The sequence below is a fragment of the Dermacentor andersoni genome, unplaced genomic scaffold (genome assembly GCF_023375885.2).
Source record: "Dermacentor andersoni unplaced genomic scaffold, qqDerAnde1_hic_scaffold ctg00000039.1, whole genome shotgun sequence".
NCBI classification, from domain to species: Eukaryota; Metazoa; Arthropoda; class Arachnida; order Ixodida; family Ixodidae; genus Dermacentor; species Dermacentor andersoni.
The window spans coordinates 1,556,937-1,580,647 of record NW_027314752.1 but is presented as its reverse complement, the minus strand read 5'-3'; the positions used below and the strand labels follow the sequence as shown (position 1 = coordinate 1,580,647).

Sequence of the window (23,711 nt, the reverse complement as noted above, 5' to 3'; positions counted from 1 at the left end):
ACGTGGCCTACTCGCAGCGTCATGCACGAAGAAACAAATCAGCTGCTGGATTGTCTTGACATGGCTTACTAAGCTGAGACCGGAACTGCTGTAGCCACTCTATCGAACCAGGCAGAAACGATGATGAGCGGGGATTTGCTGTAGCACCAGTTTGTGGGGCAGCAAGGAGGCTCCATTCAAAACAAAAATGGCATTCAGCAAGTGGAACCATGGACCGGTCAGAGTCGGTCGTACAGTGGGGGCTCTCGATCGAGCTGGCTCAAGGAGTGTCCGAAAAATCTGACCAGAGGTTGCAAGGTGTCCGAACCTTTGGCAGTTGTTATACATTATGGTGTATGGGGAGAATCGCGGTCCCGCAAAGCAGACCGAATAATCGAGCATGTCCGAATTTTTGGAGTCCGAAAAATCGGTCGGCGACTGCATCTCACAAGTGCGCCTACATGCATCGCACTGCTGTAACATTGCTCATGGTGACGCGCGACTGTCTGGTCCATGGCAAATTCGTCCGAGAAAGGCACTCGAGACAAAGAGAGACCAGTGCACGAGGTAGTGCCAGCACTCAAGCAGGATGGCTCCGATGCGGCACATGGGGTACTCGACTGCTCTCGGGACGAAAAGGAGCCAGCGAGCGGGAAAGCAGGTTGGAGGGGCTAGTAAGCACCTGCTCCACACATGCCTCGAAGGGTTGAGGAAACCCGAAAGCGGCATGGCAAGGACTAGGGGGTACACATCCAGGCGGTCGACGTGACAAAAGGGCTGTCCAATGAAGGGATTGCTCCTGGTGGCCGAAAGCAGAGGGTACGTACCTCGTGCTGTAGGTGTTATCCGCATCGATGGACGTTAAGCACGTGGCCAGGGGATCAGGCAGGAACGACGGCCGTAAAGGGGCCTGCATTTATGACATGCTAAAACAGAGTTGGGCGGTAGTTATGTGGAAGTGGGTTTGCACGAGGCTCAACCTACGGACGACCATCTGGGAAGGGCACGACGCTCCTCCGCAACGCACAAAGGCGCTTGGGCAGGGTTCATCGACTCTGACAAGGCGCAGGCAAGGCTCCAGACTCAGATTGCCAACAAGCACGGGTTTATTCAACCAAGATATAGCACAGTGTGACAGTCACTGCGCTTATGGGCAAAGGCTCACCCCTAGACTGATTGAGTATGCATGGCCGCTGCGGTAGGGCCAACTCAGAAGTGGTCCACCAAGCGCGAAAACGAGAAATTGCGGGAGCAAAGGTCCTTGTAACTACCTCGTTGCGGGCCTGTGAGCATTTTCTGTGGCAATGAAGCACTCAGCGGAAGAGAGCTCAGGTGGAGAGGGTGCCCGGGGGCCGCCACTAGGGAGGCCGATTGGGGCGCGTCCTTGTGACACTAGCTTGCGTGGTAATTCGACCATGGGAGGGAGAAGTACAGTTTGCGAGAAAATTAGCTTCAGCGCGCTAGCTGTGTCAGCAATCTTGCGGTTATGATGGCGGTTCCCGGAAATCAAGCTAAACTCCCTTGCGGGAGCTGGGGGACGAGGCACGGGAAGGCACCTCAATCCCCACATCATGCAACGTGCGGGGAACAGATGTCAGCGACCAGCCGAATGGTATAAACCAAGTTAGTCCATGATTCATACACACCTGCCCACTCGCCCTACATTGTGCGAATGGTGTGGCAGATTCGGAGCCTGTCCAGTGGCCATCAGAAATACATATGATGAAATTGCTACCACCCTTGATCCTCCCACCACCACAACCACCGCAGTGAGAAGAACGATCAACACTGGCGAAGCAGTGTTCGGAACCACAAACTAGTGAAGCAGTCTTCGGAACCACAAGCAGGGGTGCAACATATCGACGACAGAGCCAAGGCCTCCTAAGACCATGCACAACCACAAAAAGGACACAAGCTGCTACAAACACCATCGCATGAATAGCTACATTACCATTGAAAAAGATGGCTGCTAGCAGCCACCCCAGTTTTGAATAGACCCACGCGAGCACTACTACTCCATTAAGGACCTTGTAACCCTGACCCGGTCGTACGCGACTGCACCGATTTCTTGACCAAAGACTCACCGTCATCAACCAGTAGAGCTATTTTCCGCTAACTACACCGCAGAGTCCACTACCGCCAATGGCGCCGAACGACTCAATGTTAGACGTCTTAAGTCACGTTCGATTGAAAGTGCTGCGGCATTGTCATGATGTATAGCAGATCGTCATGCTTGTGTTTTAGCGGACACCTTCCTGGTGCCCAAGTCAAGAACAAGAATGACATGGACAACCAGCTATTGATGAACTGGTCCAAAAAGAAAAGGAAACAAACCCCTCCGACGACTCTGCAATTCCTCGGACACTGTCACGCGATTCCTGGGCCTCCCTTCTAGCCTGGTGGGACGCCAGTAGCAACCGCAGTCGCGGCAGCGAGTGTGTCAGATTGTTGCAGACTCGGAATGTGACGAAGAGAGAACTTCGTAAGGACAATATGCTTGAAGGAGCCACCAATGAAATCTGGACAATGCCAATGACTTCCTCATCCACAGCTAACTGAACAACATCAAATAGAAGGAGCACTGTCATAATCGACCGACTCGTCCATTTCCTGGCACGTAGCAGCGTGTTGTGAACAGAAGTATGACATAACCATGTGCACAGGCCAGGAAAAACGAGGTTCCATTATAGCAGTCGCATCGAGCAACCGTAACCTACGGTTTCCATCACAGCTACAGTATTTAGGGCGTGTGGCTGCCATCTTATCGCACTTGGACATAATGCACACTTTCACGACGATGCTGACGCCGACGACAACCTTGGAATTTTTCCTCGAGTGTCTGTATAATTGCTATAGCAATTATAATTATGTTATGTAATTATAGTGATGCACAAGTGTGAGGGCACAGCTGCCCAATGTGCCTCTCTCATCGTCGCTTAGTTGTATATCGACAAGTGCATAAGGTGCATTTTAATATGACTAGGCAGCTTCGACATAGAAAAAAAATTCGATAGCGTGACAAGGAAGTAGCCGCAGGCATACAAGTCATGCAACAAAGGCGCTGTTAAATCTTCCTGCGAGGACAGTTAAAATAAAATGTTTGTTTCTGTTCCATCTGTATTTGCACTGCTAAGTCGTGCTTCTGATCAACTACCAACTTGCTCAGATCGTGATTTCAATTGTAGGGATAGATAGTGTCGATATAGTACAGCCACCCAATTATTTACTGACATCGCGTGAGCACCAAACAGATAGTGTGCCAGTGCCTTCCTTGGAACAGCGTAGAAGACCATGTGCTTTGTCTAGCATGAGCTTTAAGTGCATGAGCTTACCCTTACGCAGTATTCTTAATGTGTGAAGATGCAGCACCCGCACCGTATTGATAAAGAATTGGGAAGCTATGTGCATTCAACCTTATTGTTTAGCGGCTGAAATGCTAGAATAGTTTGACATTTACCTGATGAAATGAATAATAAAGCCAAGCACAGCTTGATAGGGGGTTAACTGTTTATTTGAATGCAGAATTAACTGTGAATTAGGATCAAGTTAGCGCTTATCTTCATCCGCTTGTATAAAAAAAAAAATGAAACAGCAAGTTGGAGAAAAAATACTGGCATCTTAGCATAACACATGTTGCATGCAATGTTTCACAAAGTACTAACTTATGCAGCGCTTCCTTTTTGCACTGGAGTAGTAAGTTGCTGCTCAAAAGCATTCTTTTCTTGCTCTAAAAGCATATATTTCTGCTCCAAATTGTGATTTTTTCCGCTGAAAGTTGCTCAAAAAGACCAAGTGCCACTTCGCAGACTGCTTACATTTGCCTCCCTTGTTTTTATCCAACTGTTCAAGTTATGTTTTGTTATACCTGTTGTATATTTTAGTACTTTGTTCTATTGGATCGCCCCAGGGGGCTCCCCATATACAGTAGAACCCCGCTGTTACATTCCTCACATCTGCATTTTCCTGGCTGCTACGTCGTTTTCATCCGGTCCCGGCATAGCTTCCATAGGATCCAATGTATAAGGAACCCCTCTGTTACGTAGTAGATGTGAAAACGTTCCCGCATGATACGTCGCAACTTAGCACCGCGAACCCGCCTGGGCTAAAGTAGCCAACGCGCTCCAACCGCCATTTTGGCTTTTGACGAGTTTTGGCTGGGCTTGGCCGGGTTTGGCTATGGAACTGGCTGCAAGAAGCCGCACACCGGTTCGAGAGGCAGCCATTAAGTGGCCATTCGTGAAAAATGCTCTCACTATCATCACTGCGATTACGGTCACCGCATGGTTGTTGGACGGGTCGACTCACGGAGGAAGGAAACTCAGGAGAGGCCCTGACGTCACTCTTTGTGAAGCTAAACTGAAACCGGAAGTTGCCGTTGCTCGTGGCGTTGCTCGGCCTATCGGGCCAGCTCTCCTCTCTTGTTTACATTTCTCCCACGCCGCGCTGCGCGCAACCGGGCTTCTCGGACGCGCGCGCTCCACAGCAATACTAAACAATCGTTAGCATGATTACGCCAAAGAGGGCAAAATTTCCCGCGAATATTCCTTCGCCCGTTGCCATTGCTGTGGCGCGGTGACGAGGAGGAGCACGAGCCGTATGATGCCGGGGAGTTGCCAAATCCTAGCTTTGGAGAAGCCGTCGCGGCTCTGGACCTCCTCCGCTGGTACGTCGCACCACAAAGTGACGCTGACAGCAATGCGGCCTTCCAGGCTATTGAGAAACGTGTGGCAATTTCTAGCGAGCGAAAGAAACGGCAAGCCACCATTCTGGACTTTTTTAAAGTCCTCAGTGCACTTTGTGGAAATAAATTGTCTATAGTTGAAGCTGCACTTTTTTCATTCATTTTCGGAGCTTTGCTCACTGTTGCGTTTTCCCGGCTGTTACGTTTTTTTCCCCCGGTCCAGTGAAAAACGCATGAATGGGGTTCCACTGTATATATATATATATATATATATATATATATATATATATATATATATATATATATATATATATATATGTATGTATGTATCCATGCGAAGGTTCATCCAGAAATAAGGTTGCCAAAGAGCTCCAGCCACACAGGAAGGTGCGAGGTGAAGTCCGGCAACAGCAACACTGCTGTGCGGCTGTGCTGCTCATTCTTGGCTCAACAGCCGTCCGATATGGAGGTTCCCATTGTTGATCCCGCAAAGTGTGAGATTCGTGCCATAATTAACTTATTGCATGCCAAAGGGACTCCACCCGTGGATATTCGTCGTCAGTTGTCAGAGGTGTATGGCGACAAGTGTATGTCCGTTTAACACGTCAAAAAGTTGTGCAAGGAGTTTAATGCCTTTCGGAAGGAAGTCCACGATGAAGAACGGAGTGGAAGACCGCCAGTTGCGGAGGTGGATATGCGGACGTGCTTTGACTGAAAAATTGTTGTATCACAGGTGTTGTGCTTGATGGGTACCGCAGCTATTGACATCAGACCACAAGGAGAAACGCCTTGACTGTGCTCACCAGTTTTTTTAAAAGTGTCAAGATAAGGAAGGATTGTTGGACTCTATTGTTATGGGAGACGAAATGTGGGTGTTTCCTTTCACTCCCAAAACGAAACAAAAATCGAAACAGTGGTGTCATCCAGAGTCACCAGTCACAAAGAAGTTCAAACTCCTTCTGCTGGTAAAGTAATGGCCAGTGTTTCTTCGGATCATAAGGGGATACTGTTGATCTATGAAATCGAACGTGGGACAACAATAACCTTGGACAGTTATTGTGCAACACTAAGGAAACTCAGGCGAGCCATCCAGAACTGCCAGTGAGGACAACTAGCAGTCGGTGTAACGCTGCTTCACGACAACGACCGACCTCACTTCTCCCGTCAAACCCACGAACTTCTGACAAACTTTGGGTGGACTGTCATGCCCATCTCACTGTACAGTCCAGACCTCGCGCCTAGTGATTATCACTTGTTCTCCAAGTTAAACGAACATTTGAATGCCAACGCTTCTGTAGTGAGAATGAAGTCAAAGAAGAGGTGAAACACTTCCTCAATGGATTGGCAGCGGAGTTCTACAACATTGGGATACAGAAATTGGAGCACTGTCTACAAAAATGCGTAGAAGAAGATGGCGGTTATGTAGAGAAATAGAGCAAAGTTTCATTTTTCCAATGATGCAAATTTCTATGAAAATAAACAATGTTGCGTATTTCTAAAATTGATGGGAACCTTAATTCTGGATCAATCCTCATAAATGCCCCCACTGCAACCGAGGGGTAAGTTGGGCACGGGGTATGAAACTGGTGTGTGTGTGTCATTCCTTCGGAGCCGCCGACGGTGCTAGGTGCCTCCCTTCGCAAACACTACAATACCTTCACCCGTTAGTGTGGTAAAATGCATTGTGCTTTGCAAAGGGAGCGGTTTGTTTGCACTATTCCTTGTCAGTTCCAGCAATCATTTGCCACTATTTTGTGATGGCAGAGCAAAAAGAAGTTGCTGTATTTTTGCACCTATAACCTGCACCAAACGCCGGAAAAAGTTTACTGTGAGGTCAAGATCGGAATCTCTGATCGGAATTTCTGATCAGAATTACTGGAATTTCGATTTGAGGAGTGGGCCCATGGCAGTGCAACGTGCGCTGCCACAAAGCCACACTTCAGGGCAAAGTTCTCGATTACTCACACTTATTTCCTGAGGAGCCCCACCGTGTTTCCCCCCCCAGCATGTTGAAGCTACCTTCCCCCCTGCTGCTCTGTCGGTCATTTTCCTCCTCTGCATGGGTCGCCATTTAGCATTTAGCAGTTAGTTAATACTGCGCATGGCACTGGCAAAGTATAACGTGGGTCACGATAAGCCATGCTTAATGACCCAGCCCCAGTCTCTGAAAACAGTAAAGCAAAGTCACTGGCTGAAGATGCAACATGGACAAGTCGTTTATCCCCAAATGGATGCTGTTATTGTAAACGTCTGAGGCTTGTATGCCAGTTATTTCCATGCGTTATACAAACGCATTATTTTTTTCCTTCTGGGCTGTTCTGAAAGAGGATGCGGGCTGTACGTGTTTGTGGGTTATATGGGGAAAATACGTTATTTCCTAGCCAGCTCCTTGCAATCTCAACTTACGAAAACATTGCCAAAGTTCAGTGTGTGATTAAAAGGAAAGCCACTGATGAAGTCTCGTATGAGACATATTTTTTGAGCCAGCGAATCGCAACAAGTTTTCAAGTGCCAAATATGGTCTCTGGGCCTCAAGTGCTCATTGAGGATAAGAGAGCAAGCTTGGTCATAGCATTTTTAGTGTTCTCTAAGCGTCCTAGAAATCCAAGAGAATAGGCAAACACTCCACATTCTCTCATTTGTGATTTTTTAGCTTTCTGATAAAATATTTTCTATGAGTGGACTTCACAAACGGCAACATGAAGCTTTCAAATGCAGAAATATTAAGTTAATTAAAATGGGCGATTGGAAGTTCTTTGTTTCATCCTACTTAAAATCACCCTGAAGATCTCCTAAATAAAAGAAAGGCAGCTTGTTATTAAATTTAGCACATGTACTCTTTTTTTTTGCATTTCATAATAACTCTCACATACTTTTGCTTTATTTGTACAGCCTCGAGGCCTTGTATTTCTCCGTCCACTGCCATGCGTGACAGCTCAAGGCAAGGATGCCTCCATCGATGTCACCTGTGTGACTATGAGGCTGATGAACTATTTCTTCTGGAAGCACATGCCAGCATCCATACTGCCGAGAAGCCGTTTGATTGCCCTTCATGTCCTCGGAGCTTCTCGGACAAATCCAACTTAATAGTTCACCTGCGCACCCACACAGGCGAGAAGCCATTTGAGTGCCCTTCATGCTCTCGGAACTTCTCACAACAGACCCACCTGAAAGCCCACGTGTGCACCCACACAGGCAAGAAGCCATATCAGTGCCCTTCATGCTCTCGGAGCTTCTCACACAAGTGTTATCTGAATGTCCACCTGCGCACCCACACTGGTGAAAAGCCATATCACTGCCCTTCATGTTCTCGGAGCTTCTCACGCAAGGGTCACCTGAAAGCCCATGCGATCACCACCCACACCGGCGAGAAGCCATATCAGTGCCCTTCATGCTCTCGGGGCTTTTTATACAGATACCACTTAAACGATCACCTGCGCAACCACACAGGCGAGAAGCCATATCAGTGCCCTTCGTGCTCTCAGAGCTTCTCACGAAAGGGCAACCTCAATTACCACCTGCGCATCCACACAGGTGAGAAGCCATTTAAGTGCCCTTCATGCTCTCAGAGCTTCTCACTCAAGGCCCACCTGAAAGCCCACCTGCGCACCCACACAGGCGAGAAGCCATATGAATGCCCTTCATGCTCTCAGTGCTTCTCACGCAAGTGTCACATGAAAGTCCATCTGCGCACCCACACAGGTGAGAAGCCATATCAGTGCCCTTCATGCTCTCGGAGCTTCTCGCAAAAGACCTGCCTGAAAGAGCACCTGCACAGCCACACAGGCGAGAAGCCATATCAGTGCCCTTCATGCTCTCAGAGCTTCTCACAAAGGAGCAACCTTAGGAGACACCTGAGGCGAGAAGCCATTTCTGTGCCCTCTATGCCTTCAGAGATTTTTGTTGAAGAATGCCCTAAAGATACACCACCACGTTCATACAAGTGACCTCCCATATATTTGCACCGTCTGTTCCAGGTCCTCATCAATTGAACTGACTTATGAGAGCACTGCACCATGATACTGTAGGTTAAGTCAACAATCATGTTGAAGAAGAGTCTGAATCAAAATTTACAAACATGTAGCATGTTGCATAGTGTTCTACTGCATCAGGTAGCACAAGTGTCTCCACATGCTCCTAAGAGGAAGCTTTAGCTCGGGCCCAACTCCGATGCCGCCTATTCAAACGCATGTAAAACACAGTAATGCTTTTCTGATAGCTAGTGGGCTGCTTCTAATGAAATTTGTTACATCTGAGAAAAAAAATTGAACTCTGGTGACTGCTGGAAGCAGATTTTTGGTTGAAGGCCTGGATGTTAATACAGGAATTTACAAAGATTGTTCAGCTTGAAAAAAAAATTGAAGCAAGATGTTTATAAATGTTTAGCTCTGCACCTGGAATAGATATCGTAGTTCTGTAAGCTGGATATGATAGATCATCCAAAGTGGACAAATTTTATGTATAAATTTAGATCTTTCGAGAAAGAGAAAGGGAGAAATCGCGTGACTGGGCGCTGTTCTCTTTCGCGGCCGTCGATGGGGCAGCGTTTATTAAGGCGAAAGCTTTGGCTCATGCTCGTGGTAGCATCTGTCCGTGCGTTGGAACAACTTTTTTTCTCTAGGTGGCTTTCCTCCTCTCCTCAGCAACCGGCGTGCTGGTGGGGGGCCGCCGCTGTGCATAGCAACCGTGACGTCACACAGTAGCAGTAGAAAGAGCGCGTGCGCGTCGGCCATGTGTCGGCGGTGGCAGCTGCACCGCCGCTCCTTCGCCAGACATCTTGTTGCAGTCGAGTGAGTGAGACGCATGGCTCCGAAGCGGCCCAGTGATTCCGTGCCATGCGGTTCGGGGAAACGGCAGCGGACGCCGGGTTTCCCCAACACCAAACAGCAGAAGAACAAGGAGCAAATGCGCATGCCATGACTGAACTTGTCACCAGATGCGAAAGCAAGGGAGGCAGAACGGAAACCCCAACAGCGACTGATTAGATTGCCAGGTACCAAAGGCAGGGAAGCGGAACAAAAGCGGCAGCAGCGACAGGCGATATCGTCGAACACCAAAACGAATGAATTGGAGCGTAGACGGCAGCAGCGACTGGCTATGTCAGCGAACAGCAAAGCCAGGGAAGCGGAGCGCAGATGGCAGCAGCATTTGGCTTTTGCCAAGCACACTTTAGAATTTCCAGTGTCTTCGGTAATTTTCGTATCAACCGACGTGGGTCGAAAATTTATTCGTGACAACCGTTCTCTAGCACGTTGCAAAGTAATGGGGCTCAGCCAGGACCTAAGAAAAATTCGTATCATCCGGAAATTCATATTAGCCGTGATCGCATCATCGAGATTCCACTGTAAGGCACCAGTTTTCCAAGCATTATGTCTCCTCCATCTTTGATTAAATCGGCTGTTGCTATATCCTTTCCTGCTGCTCTTCCTCGTTTGATGTCTTGCGAGGCTCTTGTAACCTCATCGCTAGTTATAGGAGGAGTTTCTGAATCCTGTTCATTACTGTTTCAGTGGAGGTATCCTGATTTCTCTTGGTACTGTACAGGTCCGTATAGAATTCTTCCGCTGCTTTTACTACACCTTTGAGATTCCTGATGATGTTACCCTGCTTATCTTTTAGTCCATACATCTTGGTTTGTTCTATACCAAGTTTCTCTCTCACTGATTTCAGGCTGTGTCCATTCATTATGGCTTCTTCAGTCTCTCACGTTATAGTTTCGAATATCACTTACTATCACCTTTTTGATCAGTTTTAACAGTTCCGCGAATTCTATCTTATCTCTTGAGTTGGACACTTTCAATGTTTGTCGTTTCTTTATTAGGTCCTTTGTTACTTTGGAGAGCTTGCCTACTGGTTGCCTTGGTGCCTCTGTAGCCTGCCTAGTTACAGTTTCATTCATTACCTCTATGTCATGTTCATCTCTCTGTTCTAAGGCTGAATATTTGTTTGCAAGTACCAGCCTGAATTCGTCTGCTTTTACCCTTACTGCCTCTAGGTTGACCTGTTTCTTCTTGACCAATTTTACTCTTTCTCTCTTCAAATTAGTTGAATCCTAGCCCTCAGTAGCCTATGATCACTGCACTTTACCCTGCCTATCACTTCTACATCCGGCGCTATGCTGGGATCGGCAGAAAGTATGAAATTAATTTCATTTCTTCTATCACCATTAGGGCTTCTCGAGGTCCACCTTCTGTTATTACGGTTCCTGAAAAAGGTGTTCATTATTTGTAGCCTATTTCTGTAAATTCTTCCGGCATCTCTCCTCTACGGTTCCTAGAATTGACGCCATAGTTACAGTGTTTTGTTCACCAGCCTGCCTTTTCCCCACTTTTGCATTGAAGTCACCCATTACTACAGTATACTGAATTCGCACTTTTCTCATTGCTGATTCAACATCTTCATAAAACTGATCCACTTCCTCATCATCGTGACTGGATGTTGAAGCATAGGCGTGCACTATCTTTAATCTATACTTCTTATAAAGTTTGATTACATCTCTACCCTCTCATTAATGCTGTAAAACTCGTCAATATTGCCCGCTATGTCCTTATGGATTACGAATGCCACCCCGTATTGCTTCTTTTCTGGGAGACCTCTATAGTAGAGGTCATGGCTGTTATTCATCAATGCATAACCCTCACCAGTTTTTCTAATCTCACTAAACCCAATGATATCCCAAACAATGTCTGATAGTTGCTCAAAGAGTCCTGCTAAGCTAGCCTCACTTGACAGAGGTCGGCTGTTAAACGTTGACAGGGTGCCACTTATTAGTGGCATATTTGAAAGCCTTGTTTAATACATCAATTTTGTCTGCTTTGGATGTCCTATTCGATGCATTTTACAGAATTGTGATATCATTTTCATTGCTGAGTTAGAGTTGTAAACTTAATGGTTTTGTTTTCTGAAAGTTTGTGATCTTCAACAATTTTTATTATGAGATTGATTTCCTAAATCAAAAATTCACTACCAACAGTCACTAGATTGTATTTCTTTTAACTGCAACAAACCTCATCAAGTTTGGTGCTGTAGTTGTCAATAAAAACGATTTCTCCTTTCCCATGTATTTAGATGGGAGCCCCTGAGCTGGCGCTTCCTCTTAAAGGATGCCTGAAACACTTTTTTGGAGTTGCCATATTTTATCTATATCCTTTCTCAACACATTATAGAACACAGAGCAAAATGAGTTATGAGAACTGATCCACACAAAGGCTTTTATAGCTGAGAAAAAATTTCAGAATACAGTTAAACCTTGATGTAATGAAGTCGGTAAACTGAGCAATTTGCTTCGTCATATTGTGTCATTGCATTATTCAAAAAGTAATCGATGTTTGTTCCTATCTCAAAAATTACTGTTTGCATGCCCCAACAAACTATGTATGTTCATTGTAATAATTATTATTACATTACAGATGTCTGAATTATCTTTTTAAGCACTGTTTTTTTTCCCAGTATTCTCATTGGTACCTATGAAATTGTTCTGTTTGACCAATTCATGTATTTGTTGGCTCTAAGTTCTGGTTTACGTGATTCATCCTGGATGATCTTGAGCTTATTCTCATATAATTTTTTTTTTCTTTTTTTACGAATAGGTACTTTTTTAGAGGAATTGATTGTTCACTAAGTTAGCTTTCGACTGTCTGTTTCATCAGAGCATCAAATAAATGCCAGTGTTTGTGAGTATCTGTTGTCTGTTGTTGGTATTTTATACTTGAATGACAGCATGCAATATAGGGATGTTAGCATTTTATTGTATCTGGGGCTGCAAGAGAAGGTGAGTGACGGCTGTTGGAAGTTCATTATTAGCATAGAAAGAAGCTGTTATAAGTAACATAAATGAGTAGTTTAAGTTTTGAGTGGAATGCCAAATCCACCATGCCTAATTCATTCCTACATTTAATTGCAACTAATGTACCAGCACCCGCCGTGGTTGCTCAGTGGCTATGGTGTTGGGCTGCTGAGCACAAGGTCTCAGGATCGAATCCCGGCCACGGCGGCCGCATTTCGATGGGGGCGAAATGTGAAAACACCCATGTACTTAGATTTAAGTGCACGTTAAAGAACCCCAGGTGGTCGAAATTTCCGGAATCCTCCACCACGGCGTGCTTCATAATCAGAAAGTGGTTTTGGCACGTAAAATCACGTAATTTAATTTTTAATTTAATGTACCAGCATTTCTATGAGCACTAGTAGGACACATATTTGTAGAAATATTTGTATAAACTTTATATCTTGAGTTAGGCTTATAAACCTGCACTGTATAATACATTTGTGCGCAGAAGGCAAGAAATTGGGCCAATCCAGTTTTTCGAAATTCGAAACGATTCTTTTTGAATTGCAGTTATGCCAGTCTCGCATCAGGAATGTCCTCACCAACAAAATTGTGCACAGGACGTACTTTAAAGATTACAAATACAAGGATTCACTGTTTTGATTAAGGGTGTGCAAATATTTGATGCTTTAAAGTAGGCACTTTGTAAATGCAAATATATTCTAATAGCCATCAAACACTTAACACTTTACCTGTGCAGAAATAAACCTCAAACGGAAGCAAAACCATAATAAATGTCACCCTCGTGGGCATAGTATAGGCATAAAACATGAGAATGTGCGTAGTAGAGGCTGTATACGCTTCTGAGGCAGCTAGACTTTCCTGACTATGCAGAGACCATTTGCACTCTCTGAAGGGCCCTTTGTATGCGAGGGAAAATTCTGTCAGGGAAAATTAGCTGTAATTTTTTTGAAAGTGTCGAAAGTTGCGGTAATGCTGGCTCGAGTAACAGACAGGAATCGTAATGAATCGTTTTTGTTGCCCTGTCGTCGGCTGGAGGAGTTGCCAGTGTACAGTCAACAACCGACTTTCCGGATGCCCGATAATTTGGACGGCTTCGCGGCATCACCACGTTTCCCAATGAGTCAATGTATCAGAACATCTGAAATTTCGGACGAAAGAAACCTTTGCCGTCCGATTTTCCAGACGTTTTGCCGTGACCGCAGGTCCAAAACAACAATAATCAAAGACACCACCACTGCCGTTTTCATTACCTCGCCTCCTCGAACTGGTGCTTTCGCACGCAGAACCGCTGGCAGCCGTAGCCACCACGGCGGCAACGCTAGACCTAGCTGCTTCGACGTTCGCTATTAAGCTTCTTGCCATTGGGTGCCGTGTTTTTCAATGAAAGAATTCGCTGGTCAGCAGTGGCACCGACTCCGCCTTTGTGGTCCTCGCGATTGGCTTAGATGCTTGGAAAGCACAGTAAGCTGCATAATGCCGGTTCCCGAAAGTCAGCTTTGCCTCTGTACAAGAATGTCACTTGGTGAAGTATACGCAAATGTATTGCATTGAAGCATAACAAGCGTGGGAAACGGGCTATTGCCACAGGACACAGTATGTATTCCTTAGTTATACACGTGCGCACCCGGTATCTCCTGTCAGAGTACGAGCGCTGATATGCCTGATACATGTACCGATAGGCTTTCAGAACGTTTTCGAATGTGCCTGTGGCGGTTTGAGCCTTTAAGGGCAGTAAGTGACATGCATTTATTTTTTCCAACTGGTCGATTTTTCGGGCATTTTCGCGGCCTCTAGGGAGTTTGAAAAATTGGACGTGGGCTGTGCAACTGACCAAGATGCTTCAAATGGTCCATGGGGCGAACAAGTGGTGGAAGGAGGACAAGAACAGAAAGGACCTACTGATTGAGGAATGACTGAACTGACTGAACGGGAAAGGAAGCATGCTGCCGCCGTTTTGAGGGAGCTTGAGCTCAAAAAACAGTGTTGGTTGATGCCGAGATACAGGTGTCCCTCATCCAAGCCAGAACAAACTCTTTAAAGCAGTGAAATGCAACACTGAGGCATCGTGTACGGGCTGAGAGTATGTCAGGACAGTTGAGGCTGACTCGAGCTGTTGAGAGAGAATCTCAATTGTGACAAAGTTCGGGCCTCATACCACTGAGCTTGCTATCAGTTGATAGAAATAGCTCATATTCAAAAATATTTGCTGCTGTATGCATCTATTTTTTATTCGTATTTGAAAATGTCCGACTTGATTAGCAATTTCTTTCGAAGATATTTTATTTGCTGTGCATTTTACTAACCTCTCCCTTCTATTCTCTTTTTGAATAACATAAACACCATTCCTTAGTATTCAGATTAGATTGCCGGCTTTTTTTTTTCAATTTTTTTCATATGCTTACTAGAAAGTGACAGCATCGGGCAATGTGGTTTCAGTCCGTCTTGACATAAAACATAGTTCTGCATCACTCAGGAAATTTGGCAAAGGCACTCTGGGAAAACCTGGAAAACTCGGGGAATTTAGGAATGTCAACTTGGTAGACACCGTGGATTTGCTCGAGCACCTGCTCGCTACAATGCAAAGGGCACATGTTCAGTAACCCAAATGTAAACAATGAAGGTGAATATTAAGGAATGTGGCCCAACCACTGATCATGTTACTCGGGCTCAATTTCGCTCTAAAGTTTGGCTGTCTTGAAGTCCAAGAAGTTTTCTGAGATTTTTTCCAGCTAGATTGCTAAGCTGCTATTTAGTATTGCTTCTTTTGATGGTGCTATGCGAGATACCTTGTTTGCACAATGCTCCTCACATCTTTTGTGCAAACACAATGTAGGTTCGTTGTAGGAGCCTGCACTATGTTGTAGATGTAAGATGTGTGCAAATATGACCGGTGCAGGCTTGTAGGCCCATACCACTTGTTGTGACTGCACAGAAATCCAGACGCCTGACACACTCAATTCCAAGCAAACAAGTGCCACCTTTATTCTAAGGCCAGTACACATATACAGTCAACCAACATCCAGATGGAGCCACGAACTTTTGGCATACAGAACAGTCGTATCCTCTAAATCTCCCCTCTTAAAGACCATAGAAGAGAGGTGAGGCCAGGAAACAATTAAAAGTTTAGGTGATCTGGGCAAACAACACGTTGGCCACTGCACGTCCGCACTTCTTGATCACTGTCCATAGAGGACTGTCCCTGGGCAGTTCTTGACTCTTGCTGTGCTGGAAGGCAGTGGTTCTCGGACTGCAACAAGATGCTGCGGTGGCTCTTGTATACCTAATGAAGTTGTCTGCTGTTCTCTTGCAGGAACAAAAGGGTTCAGATGGCACCAGTTATGCTGCAGGACACCGCCTCGCTGTGTTTCAGCCATATAGTATGGCCTTTTGGCCAAGCTCAAGACTGTAGCGTGTACTTGATCTGGTCGCACCTACACCCTTTAACTTGTCAATACTGGGGTCAGATTTACGGCTTGGTGCCACAGATTGAAGTCGCTAATCTGCTTCTGCTTGTACTCTGCTTATACTTCTTTACGTTCCCCCTTCCTGGGGACCCTGCTACACACGCAACTGCACATTTTGGCCACTGAGAAACGCATATTATAGGCGCTCTTTGATTAGAACTAATTAAGGAGGGATGCGGCAGTGGCTATACTGGTGATGTATATGAAGACCTCGCTGGCCATATCTCCTCATTCTTTAGTGAAGGAAAATGACTATTCTGGAACTAGGGCTTCAGTCACACTCCACGGAGCGTTGTGGCTTTCGGCAGCACGTGGCTTTCAGAACTGTCTTGAGCTTCACCTTCCTGCCTGGGGTTGGGGTCCTGTAGGCTGTGGCATTGTTGCTGCTGTTGATGTGGGGTTGTCGGAACAGGGATACTCTCTGTTGCAACGAAGCTCTTAACCATGTTCATTGGTGATGATGTTGGACCTGGCTGTAGGGTGTTCTGTGACCGTGCCTACTGGGGACCACTTGGATGTTCGGCTGGCACACAGACCCAAGGTGCAGACTCTCCAGGTATCTTGCACCACAGATGTAGTATGTCTCTTTGCACTGGCGTATCTCCTCAAGTTTTGCAGTCACTTCTGGGGTGGCACGGTCCAGGCTCTAGAAGCTTGGTTTGCATAGGCAGCTGCGTCCTTATCCTTCCCGTCAGACGCTTGACTGGAGGCTGCAGGAGCTTGTCTCTTGGCATGTTCCTCCACTCCAGTATGGCATTCTAGAACTCTATGGTGTGGTAGGGTGTCTTGCTCAGAAGCTTCTTCGCCTCTTGGACGGCTCGCTCTGCCATTCTGTTTATACGGGGGTAGTGTGGGCTCAATGTAGTGTGGATAGTGTCAGGTAGCTCCATGTGCTCAACCTACTTGTGGCTCTTAAATGGTGGTTCATTGTCACTCATAAGTTTGCGAAGAACGCCATGCGTAGCGAAGACCTCTTGGCATTACTTAACGACAGCTTCTGCCGTTGTGTGTTTCAAGTGCCAAAGCTCAGAATATAACTAGGAAATTCAACAATGCTTCCATACTTCTCTCCCACTCAGTGGAAAAAATTGATGCCAACTGTCGGCCAGGGTAGTTCGAGGATGTCGTGGCTCTTAAAATGAGTATGGTATAGTATGAAGAACTTTATTAGATCCTGAGGAATTGGTCTGGGACTGATGCGGGCCGCTCGCACGTTGGTACAGAGAGGCCGAGCCCCTCCGCCATCACACGGACCCTCTGGACAGCCCTGAGTTAGTCTGCCAGCACATCACTGTGCAGCATCCGCTGCCACCGCTGTTCACCTTGAGAACCATCGCCGGCCAACGCCAAGCAGCGCCAAAGCATGTGTTCCATCAGTGTAGATATTTGGGCTTGTTGGTGTAACATTTTGCTGTTTTTTCCTGTAGTGCAATTAGCACATGGATGTGGAAGAGAAAGCTGACACACACAGGCACTAACTCCCAACAATTTATTTGCTGGACAGGTGCCACTCTATACCCTCACTTTTTTCTCTCACTTTTTTAAAAAATAATGTGTACTGACAACAGAGCAAATGATAGTACAACTTACTTGCAGACTAGGCTAAAACTGTTATGTTTAACGCATGTGCTGGAATTTTAACTCTTTCTTCATAGTGACATGGACGATTGGCTAACACACGCATCGCCAAACTCTTCAATGCGAGCACTTTCAATGATGAGACGAGTTAATTTGCATTTGCTTCTCCCCATAATGACTGTATCTTCAAATCGCAGACCGTATCCGTGCATATGATAATGAATTGCAACACAGCCATCCGGCGAAGGCGTGTTAACTTTATTGGAGTGCTCCCTAAGCCTATCATTAATGCATCTGCCAGTTTGACGTAGACAACTCTTTCCACAAGGCAATGGAATCCTGTAAAACGCACAGGTCCTACAGTTAATGTATCCTTTTCTGTGCTGCGTTTTGCATGCATCCTTTGTTTTTCTATGTGGTCTTGATTTTGCACACAAGCTGATAAGCTTGTTTGGAGCTGTGAATACTATGTCACACTTTCCACGTAGTCGTATTTTCAAGTGATGTGATAGGCAGTGGATGCAAGGAATTACGGGGAAATTTTTGTTTCTAACAGACTCTGCGCTGGCTGACCAGCTTCTCCTGACTGCGTTGCCCTGAGCAGTTTTTCAGGAATTGACGCAATCAAATTGTTTGGAAAACCAACCTTACGCAACCGTACTACCTGTTGTTAAAAACTGGAAGAAATTAAATGAGGGCACGATTTCTTTACTGTATTGTCCTCACATTTTCACTATATGCCCCCTTTAATAAAAAAACACTAAGCCTCAACCTTCAAGGTTATCTGTGCGTTGCGTAGTTCCTTATTTAGTAGATAATTCGTTGTGTGTAGTGCTCGCCGACAAGGAGGGTAGGTTTGCAGTCGTGACTCATGGGTCTTTTTTTCTCAAAGGCTAACGAAGCCATCTCAGCCGTGTTTAGGCAACATAAAAGCGTCTTGTTGGCTAAAGTCCAAGCTAAAGCCATTGAAATGTGCAAAAAAATATAAAATCTGAATAAGGTTGTAAGAGGCATTGAGAAGAACAGCGGGAAGTGTTTAGAGGTCTCGAAGACACAAAAGTAACGTCTTCTGGGTAATCATGTCTGAGAAAGGGACCTGGCAGAATGAAATAGCCACTTACCTGCTAAAAACACAATCTTCTCGACATTAACGACACCTTCTTTGTGAAGTGTTCAGACCAAGTTTTAGAATTTGTTGTGCACTCTGACAAGAGGCTGAACGTATTGTCCCCTGACACAAAAGTCCTTTATTATTCTATTCCTAAATCCAACCTGTTAACCTGCGTTGAAGAAAGCATTGACGAATTTGGTGCTGTGTGGTTTTGCATTGAAGCCACAACTTCTGTTCAGAGATTTTTGGCATTACTTAAGCAATACCTGACCTCAATGTTTATCTACTCGAATAATGTTCCATTTCTACAGAAGCAAGGCGTATATATTGAATCCTGTTTGGCACCCGTCCTCGGCAACCTGTATCTTGCAAAAGTAGAGTCTAGGCAGAGAGGCTTAAGGGAAACTCAGTCTACAGAGCATTCCGATATGTTGATGATTCCCTTTTCTTTCTTGACTGCACTTCTCATTGTTTTCAAAAAGAATGTGAAAGTGTTACAAGCATAATTTGTGAATGCCTTTGACCTCTTGATGTGACCTACGAAATGCCAACAGATAAGAGTATCCACTTTCTCGATCTACAATTTTTGTTGTCTGAGGATCACATCTGCTGGTGTTACCAACCTAGAGCTAATAAGCCTCTTTTATCGTACAGCTCTGCTCATCCATCCTTATTAAAAGGGGCATAGGGAAGATGTGTTTGAACAATGTACTAAAGAAGTCGTGGCTACACTTAATTTCTTCCGGTTTTCAACAGATACTGCAGTTGGCTGAGGCAGGTTTTCCAAGCAATTTGATTGTGTCAATCGCTGAAGTACTGCTCAGAGCAACACTGTAAGGAGAGGCTGGTTTCTAGACGTCAGCCAGCTCAGAGTCTCTTAAAAAGAAAATTTTTGCCGTAATTCCTTACATCCACCACTTATCGCATAACCTGAAAATGATAGGACTACGTACGGGGATAGGTTGGCATAGTATTCACAGCTCCAAACAAGCTTATCAGCTTGTGTGCAAAAACAACACAATATTGTAAAATATAACATGTGTGCTTAATGTAAAACAAAGGGTATGTTAACTGTAGGACCTGTGTTATTTACCAAATTCCATTGCCCCGTGGAAAGAGGTATGTTGGATAAACCGGCAGATGCATTAATGATAGGTTTAGGGAGAGCTCCAATAAAGTTGACAAGCCTTTGCCGGATGCCTTCCTTGCAATTCATTATCACAAATGTGGATACGTTCTGCGATTTGAAGATACAGTTATCATCAAGAGAAGTAAATGCGAATGAACTCATCTCGTCATTGAAAGTGCCCGCATTGAAGAGTTTGGCGATGCTTCTGTTAGCCAATCGTCCATGTCACTATCAATGAAGTTGGAATTCATGTGAATGCAATTAACATAATAGCTTTTGCCTTGTCTCCAAGTGAGTTGTACAGTGATTTGCTCTGTTACCTTGTCAGTAGACACGTGCTTATAAAAAAAAGTGAGGGTTTAAAAGAGGCGCCTATCCTGTAAATAAATGGTTGAAAATTAGTGGCTGTGCGTGTCTGTTTTCTCTTTTACGTCCTTGTGCTATTTATGCTACAGAAAAAAACCAACATGTGTTCTAAATCGAACAAACCCCCACACTTACTACAATAGACTACAACCTCAAAGCCTGAATCAATTTTATTCATGACGACTGGGTTAGGGTACGTTCGTGTCTGCAGAAGCCTTAATGTAACCGCTTGTGGCCTATTTAATTTAGAATGTGGCAGGCGGAATGCCCTGCGCCCTAAGTAACAGTGCTTGGTGATCTCGTTGTAGGTTAACAGCGGGTCCCTGAACTCAGGAGCGAGAGATCCAGTCCATTCAGGGAGTACACAGTACACTAATCCTCGTGCCTCCTTGTGTGCCACTTCATTGAGTTTGCGGGGCTCCGTCCACTGACCCCATATGCACCGAGAACCAAGTAGCTTAACTGTATGCAAAGTGAGATCTTTACCCTGCAGCAGTCTGTAAGCCGGTTCCGCAACAAGTCCCCTCGAGAAGGCTTTAATCGCAGATCGCGAGTCACTAAGCACCAAAACTATCCCTGAATAAATCAATGTTGGAGCAATAGCTGCCTGCTCAGCGACCCCCGGATCTTTTGTATAAAAAAAAACTGCATTTAGGATGCTCCCTTTGTCATCTACCACCATCAATGAATAAGCATGTTTCCAATTTATCCATGTCACATCAACAAATGCAGACTCCTCCTCCTGATCTGTTGCCTCTCGCAACAAAGCCCTTTCTCTCGCCATCTGCCTCCCTGCATTGTGCACAGGGTGCACATTCCGTGGAAACGGACAAACCATGATATTGGCCCTAAGGTTCACGTTCAACTCGTGTAGCTCCGCCAGATCGCCTGTCACAGCCACCGATTCTCCAATTGACTTAATATATACCTTCCCGCTGGTGTACCTAGCTACTGCTCTCTGTGTGCTGTTAGCTGAGCCTCGGCAATTTCATCAAAAATATTAAGCAAACCCAGTCGCAATAACATATCATTCGACGTACTCGCAGGCAGACCAAGGCTAGATCAATGGCTTTTTTGATAAAAGCTTCCAATTTATCTTTCCCTCCCCCTGCCCCCTATTCCAATTTAGCATACTGCCACATACGAGAAATCACACACAGTAAATGCGGAACTAACCGCATCGCACCTTCTCATAAACCCCTATGCTTACTAGAGATCCTTCTGATAAGTCTTACGGCCTCCTCCGTCTTTTTGGTAATACGCTGAATGGTTCTATTCGATCCATTTGCTTCAACTACCAAACCCAGGACCCTCCTCAACTTTGGGTATCAACGAACCTTCCCTAGTGTGTATTCTAATGCAAGGCTCAACTTTTGGTACCCTATCCTTTGGCCTATGACCTAGCTTCTTAGATTTGAAGATGAACAATTCCGACGTAATAGTGGAGCAATTGAGCTCCATAAGACCCAAATACTCTTCCGTAAACATTACCACCTCCTGCAACATAGCATCAAGCTCTCCGTCACTACCATTGATACTCCATATAGTAATGTCATCCACGTAGATAGAATAGCCAATACACCAGACAGTGTCCAGTATATTGGCCAACTTCAACATCGCCAGATTGAATAACATAGGCGAGAGTACAGATCCTTGCGGCATACTATAGCAACCCAATTTAAAGACTTCTGACCTTATCGACCCGACCCTGCAGCATCTCCTTCTATCCATAAGGAAAGCCTTGACAAATTGGAATAGCCGCTCCCCAGATTCTAGTTCGATATCACCCGTAGGATGAAAGAATGTCAGATTTTATCGAAAGCATTTTCCACGGCAAGTCCAAGTAGTACCTTAGTATCCCTTGTCCGTTGGTCAAGGAGCTCATGTTTATTCCTTATCATCATCATCATCATCAGCCTGGTTACGCCCACTGCAGGGCAAAGGCCTCTCCCATACTTCTCCAACAACCCCGGTCATGTACTAATTGTGGCCATGTCGTCCCTGCAAACTTCTTAATCTCATCTGCCCACCTAACTTTCTGCTGCCCCCTGCTATGCTTCCCTTCCCTTGGAATCCACTCCGTAACCCTTAATGACCATTGGTTATCTACCCTCCTCATTACATGTCGTGCCCATGCCCATTTCTTTTTCTTGATTTCAACTAAGATGTCATTAACTCGCGTTTGTCCCCTCACCCAATCTGCTATTTTCTTATCCCTTAACGTTACACCCATCATTCTTCTTTCCATAGCTCGCGTCGTCCTCAATTTAAGTAGAACCCTTTTCGTAAGCCTCCAGGTTTCTGCCCCGTAGGTGAGTACTGGTAAGACACAGCTATTATACACTTTTCTCTTGAGGGATAATGGCAACCTGCTGTTCATGATCTGAGAATGTGTGCCAAACGCACCCCAGCCCATTCTTATTCTTCTGATTATTTCCGTCTCATGATCCGGATCCGCCGTCACTACCTGCCCTAAGTAGATGTATTCCTTTACCACTTCCAGTGCCTCGCTACCTATTGTAAGTTGCTGTTCTCTTCCGAGGCTGTTAAACATTACTTTAGTTTTCCGCAGATTAATTTTTAGACCCACTCTTCTGCTTTGCCCCTCCAGGTCAGTGAGCATGCATTGCAATTGGTCTCCTGAGTTACTAAGCAAGGCAATATCATCAGCGAATCGCAAGTTACTAAGGTATTCTCCATCAACTTTTATCCCCAATTCTTCCCAATCCAGGTCTCTGAATATCTCCTGTAAACATGCTGTGAATAGCATTGGAGAGATCGTATCTCCCTGCCTGACGCTTTTCTTTATTGGGATTTTGTTGCTTTCTTTATGGAGGACTACGGTGGCTGTGGAGCCGATGTAGATATCTTTCAGTATTTTTACATACGGCTCGTCTACACCCGGATTCCGTAATGCCTCCATGACTGCTGAGGTTTCGATAGAATCAAAAGCTTTCTCGTAATCAATGAAAGCTATATATAAGGGTTGGTTATGTTCCGCACATTTCTCTATCACCTGATTGATAGTGTAAATATGGTCTATTGTTGAGTAGCCTTTACGGAATCCTGCCTGGTCTTTCGCTTGACAGAAGTCTAAGGGGTTCCTGATTCTATTTGCGATTACCTTAGTAAATAGTTTGTAGGCAACTGACAGTAAGCTGATCGGTCTATAATTTTTCAAGTCTTTGGCTTCCGCTTTCTTATGGATTAGGATTATGCTAGCATTCTTCCAAGATTCCGGTACGCTCCTTATCCTTATCATACACTCTCAAACAAATGTACACCCTTTGGGGTGTATATTTTCCACGCAACAATAATCGTCATCTGCCTTGCTTGCGTTTCCTTTGTCGAAAACGCTGCACTGATTGCTTTCCTGTCGACAATGCACTGTCATGCTGATAACACGCATGCCGTTTGTGACTTGGAAGTACCTGGCTTGCAGCGTTAAAGAAAGGAAATGCGTACAAGACAGATGACGATTGTTGGGCGGCAAGATGTGACCCAAAGGGTGTAATTTTTTTTAAGAGTGTAGCATCCTGAGTCGGGAGGCTGGGCCGAACTCCTATCATCAAGTGCTGAAAGACCCGATTGCCCTCAACACCACGCATAGG

At 45.3% G+C, this 23,711-nt stretch overlaps 2 protein-coding genes across 2 annotated transcripts in view; both read left to right on the top strand.

Moving 5' to 3' along the window:
• LOC126526499 (uncharacterized) overlaps positions 1-23,711 on the top strand; it is a 51,678-nt gene that overhangs the window by 12,208 nt on the left and 15,759 nt on the right. The window lies entirely within an intron of this gene.
• On the top strand, positions 7,582-12,340 carry LOC129383568 (uncharacterized). The gene has a single exon (XM_055068199.1). It carries the CDS (start codon positions 7,585-7,587, stop codon positions 8,605-8,607), a length of 1,023 nt encoding a protein of 340 aa, XP_054924174.1. The 5' UTR covers positions 7,582-7,584; the 3' UTR covers positions 8,608-12,340.

Coding starts and splice junctions, on each gene's coding strand:
- LOC129383568 (XM_055068199.1), top strand. CDS start 7,585: ATGCGTGACAGCTCAAGGCAAGGATGCCTCCATCGATGTCACCTGTGT.